Source organism: Vipera berus (assembly GCF_964194415.1).
Source record: "Vipera berus genome assembly, chromosome: 4".
Classification (NCBI taxonomy): Eukaryota; Metazoa; Chordata; class Lepidosauria; order Squamata; family Viperidae; genus Vipera; species Vipera berus.
Window position 1 is genome coordinate 20816474 of NC_138206.1, and position 16030 is coordinate 20832503.

A 16030-nucleotide genomic window follows, 5' to 3' on the forward strand; every position below is an offset into this window, starting at 1 on the left:
GGTTAAAAGTACAAAGGAGATGGTTCAAACCAGACCTCCGGAAGAACTTATTTATCCAATTTATCCAGCTGCCCATCTCACAAGTGACACTTCATAACTATACAGGCTGTTCACCTATAGAACACCCTGCAATGCAATACAGTATTTCTCTTCACTAAAAGTCTTCAAAAGAGACTAGATGGTTACTGTCAAGAGATGCCCTAGCTCAGGGGTAGGCAACCCTTGGTTCTTTTATGACTCATGGATTTCAACTCCCAGAATTCCTGACCCATAGCTGGCTCAGGAATTCTGGGAGTTGAAGTCCACGAGTCATAAAAGAGCCAAGGTTGCCTACCCCTGCCCTAGCTGATCTGAACTGATGAGAGAATTGGACCAGATGACCCCTACGATCCCTTCCAATTCTGATTCCATGAACCACTGGTTTGCTATGCCATAAACAACTACTAAGGAGCAATGGAGAAAACTTGTTTTATTGATTTAAAAATGTATAAACCACTTCAGTCAAGAGCATGCTTGTTGTTGTTCTGTCCATTATCTGTAAACTTTCTGAATACAAGTTACTGTCAACCCTGAGAGAAGAGCAGGCAAAACAGGATCTTGGAATGCCTTTTATTATAGGATAGAATAACATAGTCTTGACAGCTTATGCAGAAAGTGGATCTCTACTGATTTTTATTCCAGGGACAAACCTTTTCTTGGTTTACAGGTAAAAAATATAATTCATAACTTTCCATTGGTAGATTTCCGATTCACCAAAATTTTTACTTTAATGGAAGAGCATACACAATTAGTAGCTTTTATTATTCACGAAGAGACCCAGTTTGCTGTAATGGTTAAGGCATAAGTCTAGAAATCTAAGAGACCAGGAGTTGTACTCTTGCCTTGGATGGATGGATAGATGGATGGATGGACAGATTCACAAGTCTAACTCTAGTACCAATTTGGTTAAGAATCCTTTGTGCAAAAACCTAAGCCAGAAATATCAAGACATTGAATTCATCCTTTCAGGCAAAAACATTTAGTAAAAACTATCTGTAATAGAGAATACAAGATCATGTTAATTCAAAAATAGTATCAACTGTACATATAATCTGATAGAGTGATTGTAAGATAACTAAATTTATATTTTCTTATGTGGTGGCCATGTGAGCTGATTATTAAATTTTCAATCCTAAACAAAATCAGCAAACAAGAATCAAGATTTTTTTTAACTTGCTTTACTGAGTATGTTTAATATTTTTAAATGACCTATAAAGAACTAAATTGTTTGTTGTTAGGTGCCAGGCTCTCAAGGATAAACACCAATATAAAATGTCACAAAATGTATAAAGCAAGTTAAGTGATACTTTAGACATAAAATAACTTCAGTGTTAATATTTATATCTTTATTCTTTATGTCAGGAAGAATCCAATCTGTATTAACAATCACTCTCTTTGTATCACTGTAAAAGGATCAATTTGGATGTGGTCTGCCAAAATGATCCAATTAATGATAAGCAAGTTAAAGAACAGACACAAATAACTTTACTATGAATGTCTATACTTTAGCCTTTAAGACAGAAAGAAGCCAAATGTTACATTTGATGACATGGTTACAAGACATTGCTTTAAAACTGTCATAAAGAATAAACTGGATGATTTTTCAATTCATTTACTGATATACACAGATTAATATGATCCCAAACTTAAAATAACCTGCAGAAGATCTAAATTACCTCTACTAAAAAGAAATCATAACTGTTATTTTATAAAAACCATCACACTTCTTATTCAAGTTTCTTTTACATTTTAAATTAAATTAGAAATATAAAACAATTTCTCCAAACGACATTTTCCTTTGCTTTGTCTGAATGAGAAACTTTATTACCTGATTAATAATGAAAAATGAGTTTCTCTATACAGCTTATATTGTTTTGAAATAAATGAAATCATATTCTTAATACTACTTTTGCAATTCTGTATAATAAAAGTATTAACCCAAGCCCAGCAGAAAAATATTCATTTCTATGAAATACAAATAGCAGCAAATTTTCATCTTTCCAGATGCAGACATTTCCAGAACAGAGTACTAACTGACCTCAGGGGAGATGAAGGGAAGACATTTTTGCAAAAGACACATTTTTAAACTAAAAAGATTGAGATGCTACAAGATTTTATGATTTTTTTTTAAATGTTAAAACAACTGTATAGTAAATAAGAATTGCCTACTATAATATCTGCTACTAATATGCTCAATGACCTAAGAAAGTATAAATCCAATGAAGGGGCATACATTAACAGCAAGCATCCATAAACATATACACACACATATATTTTTTTTAAAAAAAGAATCTGCTTTCCTTAAGCATCTCCTGAAGTTATTTCCTATTTGATGTATAGTTAGTCCTTGACTTAAAATCATTCATTTAGTGGCCATTCAAAATTACAATGGCATTGAAAAGTGACGTATGACCATTTTTCACACAACTATTCCAGCATCCCCATAGTCATGTGATCAAAATTTGGATGCTTGGCTACTGGTTCATATTTATGACAGTTTTATGATCACATGGGGACATGTGATCACTTTTTACAACTTTCTGACAAGAAAGACAATAGGAAAGCCAGATTCACTTAACAACCATGTTACTAACTTAACTGCAGTGATTCCCTTAATAACTGTGGCAAAAAAGTTGTAAAATAGGGCAAAGCTCACTTTAACAACTATTTCGCTTAACATTTTCTGCTCAATTTTGGTCAAAGATCAAAGACTGCCTGTAGAGCTTTCTGTTTCCAGCAGCACTTCAGAAGTCTAATGACCTAGGTAGCAAGGTAACATCATATCTGAGTCATTCTGCTACTGAAGTAGAATAACTTGGACAGATAAAATTGAGTGACTCAAGTGACAACCACTGTCATTTTGTAAGTGATTCTCAGATTTTAAATTGTTCAAGAATATTTTTAATATTCCTGACTAAAATTGTTCTCTCTCAATTAACTTCTACTGAATCAGGTCAAAGAAACGAAGAATTACTGTAGATCATCTTAATTTTTAAACATACTATCCATTTTATATTTTCAAGCACTTAAATTATGATAAGCTAGTATGGAAAAAAAACTTACCTAAATTCTACAATCTTGAATTGTGGTATATAATTGAACTAGTATATAAATCTCAGTTTTCTGTTGACCTATATTGCCTAGAGTGCTAATAACAGATAATTTTGGCAAACTTTGCAATGAGTTTATTAGAATGTAATTAGGATTATGAAATGTAGGATATAAAACACAGTATTACAAAGAGACCTAACAAGCTCTTATAAAATGTTTCAGCTTTAAAATGTAAATAATTTCTATTAAGCAATTACCAGTTTGTCTTCTATGATTTTAGCTGTTATATCTCAAATTTTCAAAAACATGGTTATACTATACAAGAATTTTCACTGGGAACTATGGGGTCTATTGGAATGTCTATTAAAAATAATGAGAGTTGTGATTGAACTTCTTTGAAATATATGCAGTGAGAAATGTTTTAAAACATGCTTGAACCCTAGCAGACCCAAACTGTGCAGAAAAAACCACGTTATTTTCACACACAAGAATACACGGAAATAGCAAAAGTTTCTGAGAAACTAAATAATAAAAGCTGTCACTAAGCAAATAATTTCTTGCTAAATTCATGCCATTACAAACTCTATCACAACTATATAGTAACTATAAGCTAAATGCATTTTAATACCATTAGATCCAAATGCATAACCACTTACCTTGACCTAACAGAAGATGTAGTACAAGTACAATCGGACAAAGTATCTGATGATAAACACTGACAAATCTAACTGAAATCACTCACGTCTCCCTTCTCCTGCTTCATTAAAAGGTTCTACCTCCACCACACTTCTCTCTACCCATTAACGCTGAACACTATCCTCTTTATGCCCTCATCAAGCATACAGACAGTAATTTTATAATACATTGTACACATACCCTAACCCAAATAACCAAAATATTAATATTCTTCAATAAAATAAATAAATAAATAAATAAATAAATAAATCTGATGCTTACTTTTTTTACTTAACCAGGGTGGCGTCTTCATGTTACATTATTACATTTTAACTATCACCACTGCCCTAGTTTAAATTAACCACTATTTTTATCCCATTTATTTCTTCTTACATTTTGTATATGCTTTTTTGAGTTAGTTAAATATCATAGAATAAACACATTTTCCAAAATATGAAGAGCACGATATAATGGATTGCTCCTCCCACTTGCTTCAATAGGCAGAATCTGAATTTTAGCCACCCAGAACAAGAAGCATCACCATCCAGTTCCAATCCTACCTAGAACTGCTGTGCAAGTATTCATCTGAGATCCATTGCTCGTCTTTTTCCTTGTCTACTTTTGTAAGGAGAAACAATAGCTGGGGAAAGAGTGGAGAGCCCAGCTCCTTCAACAAATAACCCAAAGGATGTTTGGATCCTAATATTTGGATTCAAATATTTGGTCTCAGTCCCTGACTAAAAGACAGATTTTCCTCTATGCTAGTGATTGTTCTTTCCCAAAGATTTTCAATATAATTTTAATGTGTGAAAGAACAACTGTAAAACTAAATGCTGTGCGCAATCTTTATTACCATTGTGCTTTCCCCAAACAGATAATTCACTTTCTAAAGTGAGCATCTTTCATAGATATCCCTTCACTACTTTGATCTCAAAGTCTAGAGGCACATCCAAAGAATCCAAGACTTCCTTTTAAGTATCAGGGCTTACTCTGCCACTGTGATTTTTGCTAGAGAATTTACAGGTATTCCTTGACTTTCAACCATTCATTTAGTAACTGTTTGAAGTTACAACAGCACTGAAAAAAGTGGCTTATAACACTTTTTCACTCTTATGATTATTGCATCATCCCTGTGGTCACATGATCAAAATTTGAATGCTTGGCAACTGAAATATTTATGACTGTTGCAGTGTCCCAGGGTCATGTGATCATCTTTTGCAACCTTTTGATAAACAAAGTCAATGGGGAAGCCAGATTCATTTAACCACCATGTTACTAACTTAACAACTGCATTGACTCACCTAATAACTGGCTAGAGAGGTTGTAAAACAGGACAAAGCTCACTTAAGAACTGTCTTGTTAGCAATGGAAATATTGGGCTCAATTGTGGTCATAGGTTAACTACTACCTGATGTTTGTTTGTTTGTTTATTTTCTATACCGCCCTTATCCCAAAGGACTCAGGGCGGTGTACAGGGCAATAAAAATACAATAAAAATACAATATACAAAAGTTAAAAAATAAAATTAAATAAACCAGCCCATTACAATAAATAATTAAAAAATTACTAAATAAAATACCCCAAACCCATTAGACCAGGCCGGCTTGTTCAAATAGGTAAGTTTTTAGATCACGGCGGAAAGAGTGAAGGTCAGGAGCCATCCAGAGCTCAACCGGTAATTGATTCCAAAGGGCTGGCGCGCCCACAGAGAATGCTCTCCCCCTGGGGGCCGCCAGCCAGCACTCTCTGACCGGCGGCACCCTGAGGAGGCCCTCTCTGTGGGAGCGCACAGGACGAAGGGAAATTGATGCCGGCAGCAGGTGCTCCCGTAAGTAATCCGGACCCATGCCATTTAGGGCTTTATAGGTCATCACCAGCACCTTGAATCTCACCCGGAGGGAAACTGGAAGCCAATGCAGCTCGCGGAGTAGAGGTGTTATATGGGAGTATCAGGAGACCCCCCATCAAAACTCGCGCGGCCGCATTCTGTGATCCAAACAGCTGCTCAAACTTAACTTTCCTGAATTTCAGGAATTACAGAATCAATAAACTGACAAAGTTATTTGTCCATCAAGTGAAAGTAGGGGGTGAGGCAGAAGTTGATGACACACAGGTTGTAACATTCATGGGAAGTCAGAAGAGGAGCTGTCAAACACCCTCTTGTCTTTTGGAATCAATCTTAACATCTGGAATAAATTCCTCACAGAGAAGAACATACAATATTTTTCCTGAAGCAAGTAAACAAACTATGCAAGAACTGGTCTACTTATTCCTAGAATCCTTGAAAACAAACCAAGGGTTCTAGGACTAATGATAGTTTGCACCATTTCAATTTTATGACCAAAAACTCATCTTCAACTCCTATGGTACCTCCTTCTGCCACTTCAGTTCAAAATTACTACCAAATCTCGTAAGTTTCCTCAGATTCAATTTTCTCTGAAGCAATTCCAATTCTGACGCTCCTCCTCACCTAAAGGGAAAAAGCTGTATGGGTCTCCAATCAAATTCAGATCACAACAGGTGATTTTCACTGTCAAGTCATATAGTGCAATGCTTACACCCAGAAAGCAACACCGATAAAGCATCAGCTTCTCAGATCCGATAGCAGCCTAGTTAGGGCTATTATATTTCCTTTTTTGTTTCTGTAATGCTAATATTTTTCTTCACAATGACTGCAAAACACTGTTCTATGTGAAGGGATTCCAGATTCAGCTCTCTTCAGAAATAAGCATTTTAAGAATAAAATGTCATGTTTTCTTAAGTAACAGATAAATGCAAAGTAGGTCATTCTTACAAAAACTAAAATACTGGGAGAAATGGAGCAGAATGTATGAATCTTGATCCTAGGTAAGTGTATACATATGGTATATATGTACTAGAGACTAGACCAAGCAAACTGAAATAAGTGGCCAGAGGATAGCAACTACAGATAAAATAGTTTTCTCTTATATACAATGTAACACACAGCAAAACAAGCTAACACTCTGAAGAAAAAAATATTTAAAAATTATTAAAATGAACCAAACAGAAATGACCAATAATGCCCAAGAAAATACAATGTTCAAATGGCAATTTTAAAAAATGGGAGGGAAAAAGAGAGGGAATACCAAAACAGCTGTTTTGCTGTTTCTGTTTTTTCAAATCCTCAAAGTATGTATATGTATCTCTTTTTTTGCTTAAATATATTACTTAACCAATCAAAGTTGTTAAATAACAAAAACATCATTAGATTTTTAGATTATATCCTTTTCAACAAGAAGTCTTATAGAAATTACCTAATTGCATTTATATTTTTGGAGAGGCAGTGTAATTAATGCTTTCTTTAAATATATTGTTACATTTCAGTAAGAAGCAATTATTTGTATTAATTCAATTTTGAGATCTAATATTTTCAAAGGTTTATACTCTTGAATTGTATCATATGGGAGTTGATTTCTGGACAAAAAAAATGGTCAAAAGATTTCAGCAATAGAAAGGCAAAAACATGGCTCTAAATATTCCCTGGTCATGGATAACTGTAATGAATCATGACTTCAATTTATTTATGTGTGTCTATGTGTGCACTAGCACTTTTATCGGTGTATCTTCAAATACATATCCTTAAATTATTTTGCATATTTTTTCTTTTTTCAACTTTTCCTCCTTTTTTCTAATTTTTATATTCTCTTTCTTAGTTTTTTGTATTTAATATCTATCTGACCATCCATCGACCGTGAAACAGTTAACTGGCAGACTTCAGGTCACATTTGATTTAGCTATAGAACATAAAGGTGACAGTTAAGGTGGTACCTGATGGAAAGTGGCTGAGAAAAAATAAAAGGACAGACTGTGCAAGCTGCTGTTGGAAGACTCCCTCCTCCCCATTCATGCATCTTAATCTAGCTTCACCTGTACCAAAATTAAAGACAGTGATATAACATCAATAAGTTTCTTTGCAGCTAGTTTCAGTAGATTGTTAATGTCACCACAGTTTTATTGGTACTACCATGTATCTGTTGCTGTCTATTCTGCGTACTCATTATGGAGAGTGGAATATTTTTGTTCACCCAACCCAAAATAATTCTGTAGAACTGTTGTTTCCCAAACCTAATATATTTCTGTCAGCTATATTTTTTTATTTTGAAATGCATAGAACATTAACCGAAGAAAAACAAAAGGATAAAGTTGCTTTTCAGTATCTGTTTTTACAAGCTCAGAAACTACTGACTGCAACAAAACATTTGTCTTCAAATATGAGCTCTGTCATATAACATAGACATGTTGTGACCTTGGCTATGACAACAGCCAAAACAAACATATGGCAAGTAATGTAGGGAATGTCTCTCAATATGTATATGAACCACTGTAAAAAAAACTAGTTTATAATGTAATGATTGTACATTAGTAGGAACTAGTATATGCAATCAAAGTTAAACTAAAAAGAGGAAACAGATTCATTGGTCTAGTACACAGGTCTGCAACCCGCGGCTCCGGAGCCACATGCGGCTCTTTCAGCCGTCTCCTGCGGCTCCCAGTCCACTGCCATGTGCAGTCCCCCCCAAAAAAAAGTGGGACTAAAAAAGTAGGTGCATATCTCGCCTTGGCTCCACTCTTCAGTCAAACCCTGTTCTGCGCATGTACGCATGTACGCGCATGTGCACACATTTTTTTTGCGGCTCCCAGTTTTTCCTTTTGTGAGGGAACCGGTTCCGAGTGGCTCTTTCACTGTTTCAGGTTGCTGACCCCTGGTCTAGTAGGATATTATTTTTTTTGTGAGGAATGAAGATACATTAACATTTGACCAGCAGATGAAGAGTTACTATATTGGTAGTATTTTCCCTGCCTATGAGACACAAACTCCAGTTACTAATGCATGAAGTTAAGGAACAATAAATAACTTTTTTAAAAAACTATTTGCAATGTTTCCAAACTATGGAATAGCATGAACAATTGAAATAGGAAAAAGAAGTTGTATGTTAGAAGTTGCAAATGACAAGGCAAATATTCTCAAGACTCAAAACAAAGTAGCTGAAATTTGACACATGGCCATACAAAATAGACAAGCTTTAGATTGTCAAATTATGAAACTAAAGATAGGTCACGTAACTGATTTAATTAGCTGGATAGTTGAATGAATTATTTCTATACTCATTTATGGAATTCATTTATTTAACCAGCCCATTTATACAACTGCCCATTTCGCAAAAAAGTGAGTCTGCATAGCTTACAAGCAAAATAACAATTAAGACCATATCACAATATAAAAAAATCAGAAATAAGTAACAAAAATTAAAAAATAAAATCATAAAGGAAAAAAAACCAAGATACTGGGAGAACCATCATTTAGCCTCATTCATTTTTAAGGCTCATTGTAGAATCCCCAGAGTTGATGGAGGAACCACATTTTTCAAGGCTTTTTCAGAAGGTAAGAGATGGAGCTACCTTAGACAGAATGCTGTTCTAGATTGAAATGACGTGACTCCTGGGTCCCACTAGATGCAAGTCCTTAAGACAGGGGCCCTCAACCCCTGGGCAGTGGACCAGTACCGGTCCGCAGCATGCCAGCAACCGGTCCGCACAAACAAAGCCCCATCCAAGGGATGCAGGCAGCACTCAAAACCACGCCCCCTCCAGTCTGCGGAAAAACGTCTCTCCAGGTAACCGGTTCCTGGTGCCCAAAAAGTTGGGGACCTCTGCCTTAAGAGACAGGCCCTGGAGTATACCTCTTCTGCTGGACCTGATAGGACAGGAAGATGTAATCGGGAAGAGACGGACCCCCAAATAATCTGGCCCATGCCATACAGTGCTTTAAAGGTCAAAAACAACACCCTGAACACCTCCCAGAACTGGCAACCAATGCAGCTCACAGAACAGGTATAATGTGTGCCATCCTAGAAGCACATATAACTGTCCATGCAGCCATATTCTGCACCAGTTGAAACTTCCAGATGCCCTTCAAGGGCAGCCCCATGTAGAAATCTGAAACCAAAGACCAGAGGACAATCACCAGAGATAAAAGTAACAGTTAGATGGCCGAGACTATAGTTCTAATAGATTCCACCTATTATACCCAAAAAAACCATAACCATTTGCACAGCTACTGGTTCTAGTATGTAGAGTACGGATCTCAGCAATTTACAATGTAATTCCTGGAGATTAAGCAGTCACATAGCTAATACTGGTTATAGAGTGGTATCTCAGTACTTGTCATTAATTGGTTCCAAAAGGTGTGACAAGTATTAAAAATGATAAGTACCAAACCATGTGACCCTTTGTTTTGGCAGGAAAAGACTTTCTGTCTGTCCATTTTCCTATGTCAGTGATCTTCCCAGCCTAGCCAATTTCCTATCTGCCCTTAGAGACTGTCCCCCACTTCTTTTTGCAGCAACCTTCCCAGCATGGGCAACATCCTGTCTGTTCTCCATGGCCATCCCCCTCTTCCTATTACAGCACATCAAGTACCAAACGAGTACTGGAACAAAATTTTCACATCAAAATGCATCAAGTACCAAATATGGTAACTTTTGAAGCAATCAAGTACAGAGAAACCACTGTGGTAAGAGTCTAGGAAACCATTTATTTCACAGGGATTCACAATGTACACTTATGAGCTGATTCTGAATCTTTGTATTGCTGGTGTAAGAGGAAAAGGTTTTCCCTTAAACAAATTTCTATTCCTCAATGTTTCTCCAGTCGTCTCAATTACAGCTTCTACCCTAGTACTTGATATTTCCACTATTCTGGACAGAATTTGGTGGAGCAATACATTTCCCATGCATATATCTATAAATTTCTCTAAGAAACTTCTCTGTGAAAAAATCCACAATGAAAAGATCACCTTTTTAGGAACCACACCTGGTTCTGATTAATTTCCTACTTATCTGGTTTCCATTAAACATTTATCAAGACCTTCCTGATATATGTTACTTCAGGTAGATGTCTGCTAGAATCATTGGTCACCTGGCATGTATTTTCAAGAGTGATTTGTGTCATTTAAACAATGACATCATTTTAAGTCACATGTGTAATTATATCATTGTTGTAATGTCATCATATAAATACCAATACACTGAAAGAAATAATATGCAAATGATTGTGCAAAAAATGCAAACTGCCAAGACAAAATTCTCAAACTGAACAGTCCGGAATAACAGAACTCTCCTCTCTCCAAATTAGTCCACAGGATCAAGATTTTAATCTACCTTTAAAATATGGGCACTCTATTTTGGAAAATTGTTAAGATGAGCTATAATGATTTTATAGATTGTACAAAATTACAATACAAAGAAAAGACTTAAAAATATAATTTTGTTTTAAGTTTAATTAATATCACATCAATTGGTATAAAGAGTTCTACTTACACTATCCATAAAATTCGGCTTGAAACCTTCTTGCTGTCTCCTCAGTTCCTCCTGTTCTCTCTGGCGCAGCATCTCTTCTTCACGTCTTCTATGTTCTTCTTCATGCCTAGATGTTACATATAAAATACGACTTCCTAAAGTTTTTGCCACATATTTTCATGGAAAAATACTTTCTTTCCCAATGGCCACACATCATGTTCAGCCTTACTAGTTATTCTTTTTCAGTTGTTTTTTCACTGTACTTTGGCATGTCCTGCATCAGTGTTATCTTAAGTGATCTTTTGTACATAACTTAAAGAACCTACATAGTATCTCCACTTCCTTGATGTGTATCACAATAAGAGTGCAATAAAAACTTATTCTGTAGTATGATAAACTACAACTAGAATTATCACTATTAATTTATCATATTTATATAACAGTCCATCTCAGATTTGTGACTTTATATTAAAATTATATTTTGATTTTATTAAAAAATTACCACTGGAACAAATAAATACAAAGTAAAAAAGAAAAGAAAATGAAAAAGTAGGTGAAGGAAAGAAAAAATAAGTAAAGAAAAAAAGCATTTAAACGAATTACTTTCTTCTTCATCACAAGTATAAACAATTTTAACTTATCACCTTCTCTTAAAATACAAATTATCTTTTCTTCTAAAATACCATTTCTTATCTCGAAACATATCCTTAAAGCCTCATCATTTAATCTACCATTTCTTACCCAGAAGTCTGATTTTTTAAAAAAGGTTTCATTGGCAATGTATCATCAATTCATTTAGTAAATTGAAAATGGAGATGTCATCCTCTGTTCAGAGAAGAATTCAGAAGCAATGTCAAACTGTGAAGTTTAAAAAGTTACATGCTGAGCTGCAAAATCCAGTATTTAAAAACCTATGGAATACCTTAATTGTATCTGCTTTCTTTTCTGTAGCTCCTGGTTTCGAAGTTCTTCTAAACGTCTCAATTCTTCCTGACGCCTCATAAGATCTGTAAAAAGTTAAAACAGCTATAGAAAATATTGTTCTGACACAAATGGTAGTATAAATATCCTCACCAAAATAAGCATAAATACCAACAAGCAGGCATTGACCTCTTTGAAATAGATATCAGTAAGAAAAATTAAAGAACTAGAAACAATGGATTTTTAATCATAGAACACAAATATTAAGTTGAAATCTTTTTCTCAGTTTTTGGACATATTTTTTGGGACCCAGAATGCTTCACCAAGGTACAGAAACTACTGAAGGCTAAACCAAACTCTGTCTTTAAGCGAACCGCAATATGCCTGAACTTTCACAGCCAAGAGACAAAAATGTGAAAAGGGGTGTGTTAGACTGAAATTTGTTATCTCTAACACAAAAAATAATCAATTTAAATTAATAGGACATTTTTTTAAGATAGAGAAGCTCAAGAAGTAAACAGTTCTGTTCAAATCAATACTGCAGATGGAGAAATCTGAATTGCTACTCAGTTACAACTAAAATTTTATATTTTGTACACCACTTCATTTATCATACATCATACATTACTTCAAATGTTAATATCCAACTTTAAGAAATATGTAGAATTAAAGTAATGTCAAAAAATGTAAGAACAACTAACGAACAGTTTAATGAGTCAGTTGTGGGGAATTCTGGCTTTTCCCTATTTGTTCAGTAAGTCAATTTTGTTTTTGTTTTTTTGCATCATACAAAAATCTCAGTATATTAACAGTTCTGTACTTAATACAGTGCAAGTGACTGTCTCTATCTTACTGGCTCAAATAACCGAATGAAGTAGTCTTTGGAGAAAGTTCACTTCTAAATTCTTCCTCTACAAAGAAAAACAATATTTATGTTCAGAAAACCAGCAATCAGCTCTCATGCACTGATTGTGTTTGAAAGAAAGAGCTTATCTGAATTAGGTCACTATCAAAGGCCAGATATTTGTATTTCAAATATATACACCATGAGTCACAGGTCCCTCACTACTGATATACTCTGTGTGTGTGTGTGTGTGTGTGTGTGTGTGTGTGTGTGTGTGAGACACACATACATACATGTGTCCATGTGTGTACCGTATTTTCCGGCGTATAAGACGACTTTTTAACCCATGAAAACCTTCTCAAAAGTCGGGCGTCGTCTTATACGCCGGGTGTTAGGGTTAGGGGCGATGTTACAGGGAAAACCAGAGGCAACACCCCTCCACACATACACAGACACAGGCAACCTCGGCAGCTCATTGATAGGGGGGGGAGGAAGGGGGAGAGAATCACAAAATTGCTGTCTGTTGTCGAGCCCTGCGGGCCCGACACTACGCAGGGGGTCTTGTTCCAAAAACAAGCCCTGCTTCACCTACTCACCCCCCCCCACTGCACACGGCTCGCTCCATGACCCGGCGCTCCAACAAACAAGGGAGGAGGTCGCCCGTAATCAGCAAGCCCGACTATCAGCTGATCGCCGGTTCCTGGCTCTGCAAACCCGACGACCAGCTGCTTCACGGCGTTTGCACGCGCCTGCATCACAGGGCTTTGCTGAGGACCCCACAGGCACTCAGGAGGACAGCCCAGTCTGCCTTGCCGTACAGGGAACCTGGGCACTACAAAACATGCTAGCTGTTCCCTTGCCTGCCGACGGACCTGTGCCAGGACTGCATGCTATAGCCTGCGCGCTGAAGGCAAGGGCCGGCTGTTTTCCGTCGGTGTCAGATGGACCGGAGCCGGGGACTGCTAGAGGGCGGCCCTGGGACATGCGGACAAGCCCGCTGGAGCCAGATACGGATGGGGGGGGCAGTTGGTTGGAGAGGGATAGGCACACACTGGGAGCACATTAGCGTTTTCACCCGGGTTGGGGTAGAGGGGGTTTGGAGAAGAGTCACCCAGGATACTAACAGCAGCAAGGTTTACAACGCTGAAGTTGTCGAGAGTCGGAAGCATGTGGAGGTTAAAGAAACGCAGGCAGGCTCTGGATGCCGGAAGTGTACTTTGTACATTGCTAAGCACATTGATTTGTGCTTTAGATTGTAAGCTGCCCTGAGTCTTCGGAGAAGGGCGGGATATAAATGGGATTTTTTTTAAAAAAAATGCGTCTTGGAGACAGGGAGGGCTGGGTAGGCAGGGAGGGAGAGCTGACCCACCCAATCCAAGCAGACTTTTTATGCAGTGGGGTAGACTTATACGGCGAGTATAGCCCAAACCCTATAATTTAACAGGAAAAGTAGGGGGTCGTCTTATACGCCCAGTTGTCTTATACGCCGGAAAATACGGTAATTATTTTGAATTGTATTGAAATGTGTTAACCCAAATAATCAGACTATTTCCGATATTCTTCAGCCCACATGATTAAAGCAGTAATTTATAAAGAATACCTTGTCTCATCAACATTAACTGATGCTCATGTCGAGCTGCTTCCATTTCTGCCTCTAGCTTCTCCTTAGCTTCTCTAATATTTCTATCAACTTGTTCCCGCTGCTGTTTTTCCATTTCATCAAGAGCCTTCCATCGTGAAGCATATTCAAATTCAAATGTTCCAGGTTGGGCAAAACGTGGGGGCTGTTCTCTTTCCCTAAGAGAAGACACATTTCACTTTAATGCTGTCATTTGATAAGTGTAACAGCAAATTTGCCTGCAAATTTTCCAATTCATTTCTTCAAGGCTTCTGTATGGATTCTTAAATAATGGTTACTGATTTTATTGCCTATGGCTAATTTAGTGCCAAACAAACTAAAGCTTGTCTGCTTAAGTACAAAGAAAAAAAAACAGACTAGGATAATGTGTAAAATTTAAAGTGGAAGGTGGGAAGCATGAAGATCTTTACTCTACTAGCAGCATAAACATTTTTTTCTTGCGAGCTCTTCAAATGAGCAAGCCTGGAAACATAAAGGAACAACAATCATTCCTACTATCTGCTACCCCAAAGAAATAATCCCCAATGGGCTCAACTGATACTACTGGTATGAAATGCTGACATGGGCAGGGAAGGTTGCAGAAAATTTACTTTGCTGTGTGCTTTATTTCTGAGCAGCAGATTGCATAGGAAAATGCTTTTCATCTTGCTAAACTCACATTCTGAAACTTGCTTATTTCTTTATATTACTCCTATCCTTTGAAATGGCAAGGTATCTCAGAAAATTTATAACATAGAAAACAGATCTAAACTTTATTAGTTTCATTATTTTTCTGACACAAGTATACTTTTTCAATCATGGTAAGTCTTTTTCTGTTTGTTATATAATACACAACCAACCCATTTTAAGTAATTTTAAGCTCTAATTTTATCATGGTACATTGTACAAGATTTGTTTTAATGAGAATTTTGATTATTAAGATGCTATTCTTTATTACTTCTTTTTCATTTCTAATATTCTGTTTTAGAAGTGGGTACTTACTTATGATACTGTTGTGTTTTTTGCATTAATTTCTCAGGCAAACCATCTTCATTATCAAATTGTTCCATAGGTTCAACGAGAACAGGTCTAGGTGTTCTTAAAACAAGTAACATATACACACTGTTAATCGGGAATATGTAAACTCAAACTCTAGTTTCATACTGCCAATCTACTATTCAAACAGCAGACGTGAACAAAGATCTGCATATGGGAGATACAGGTACTCCTCAACTTACAACTACAAATGAGCCCAAAATTTCTGTTGCTAAGTGAAACATCTATTAAATGAATTTTGTCCCATTTTATGCCCTTTCTTGCAACAGTTCTTAAGTGAATTACTGCAGTTGTTAAGTTAGTAACATGGTTTTTAAATGAATCTGGCTTTCCCACTGGCTTTGCTTGTCAGGTCACAAAAGGTGTTCACATGACATGGGACACTTCAACCGTCATAAATATGAGTCACTTGCCAAGCATCTGAATTTTGATCACATGACCTTGGGGATGCTGCAACAATCATAGGTGTGAAAAATAGTTGTAAGTCACTTTTTTCAGTGCGGCTGT

At 36.4% G+C, this 16030-nt stretch overlaps 1 protein-coding gene across 15 annotated transcripts in view; it reads right to left on the minus strand.

Annotated features, from left to right (window-relative positions):
* Positions 1-16030, minus strand: part of PSPC1 (paraspeckle component 1) — a 61231-nt gene that overhangs the window by 33974 nt on the left and 11227 nt on the right. For 14 of the 15 annotated variants that reach the window (XR_014026458.1, XR_014026459.1, XR_014026460.1 and 11 more), the window contains exons 3-6: positions 15470-15565; positions 14450-14646; positions 12007-12091; positions 11106-11211 (exon numbers count right to left, since the gene is read on the minus strand). Coding sequence is in view for 2 of the 15 variants with exons in the window: in XM_081327920.1 (XP_081184046.1) it covers positions 11106-11211; positions 12007-12091; positions 14450-14646; positions 15470-15565 (484 nt within the window). In the remaining 13 variants the exon portion in view is untranslated. Of the gene's footprint in view, positions 1-7069; positions 7654-11105; positions 11212-12006; positions 12092-14449; positions 14647-15469; positions 15566-16030 lie in introns of those variants that run through there. The other variant, XM_081327921.1, reaches the window with a different exon arrangement.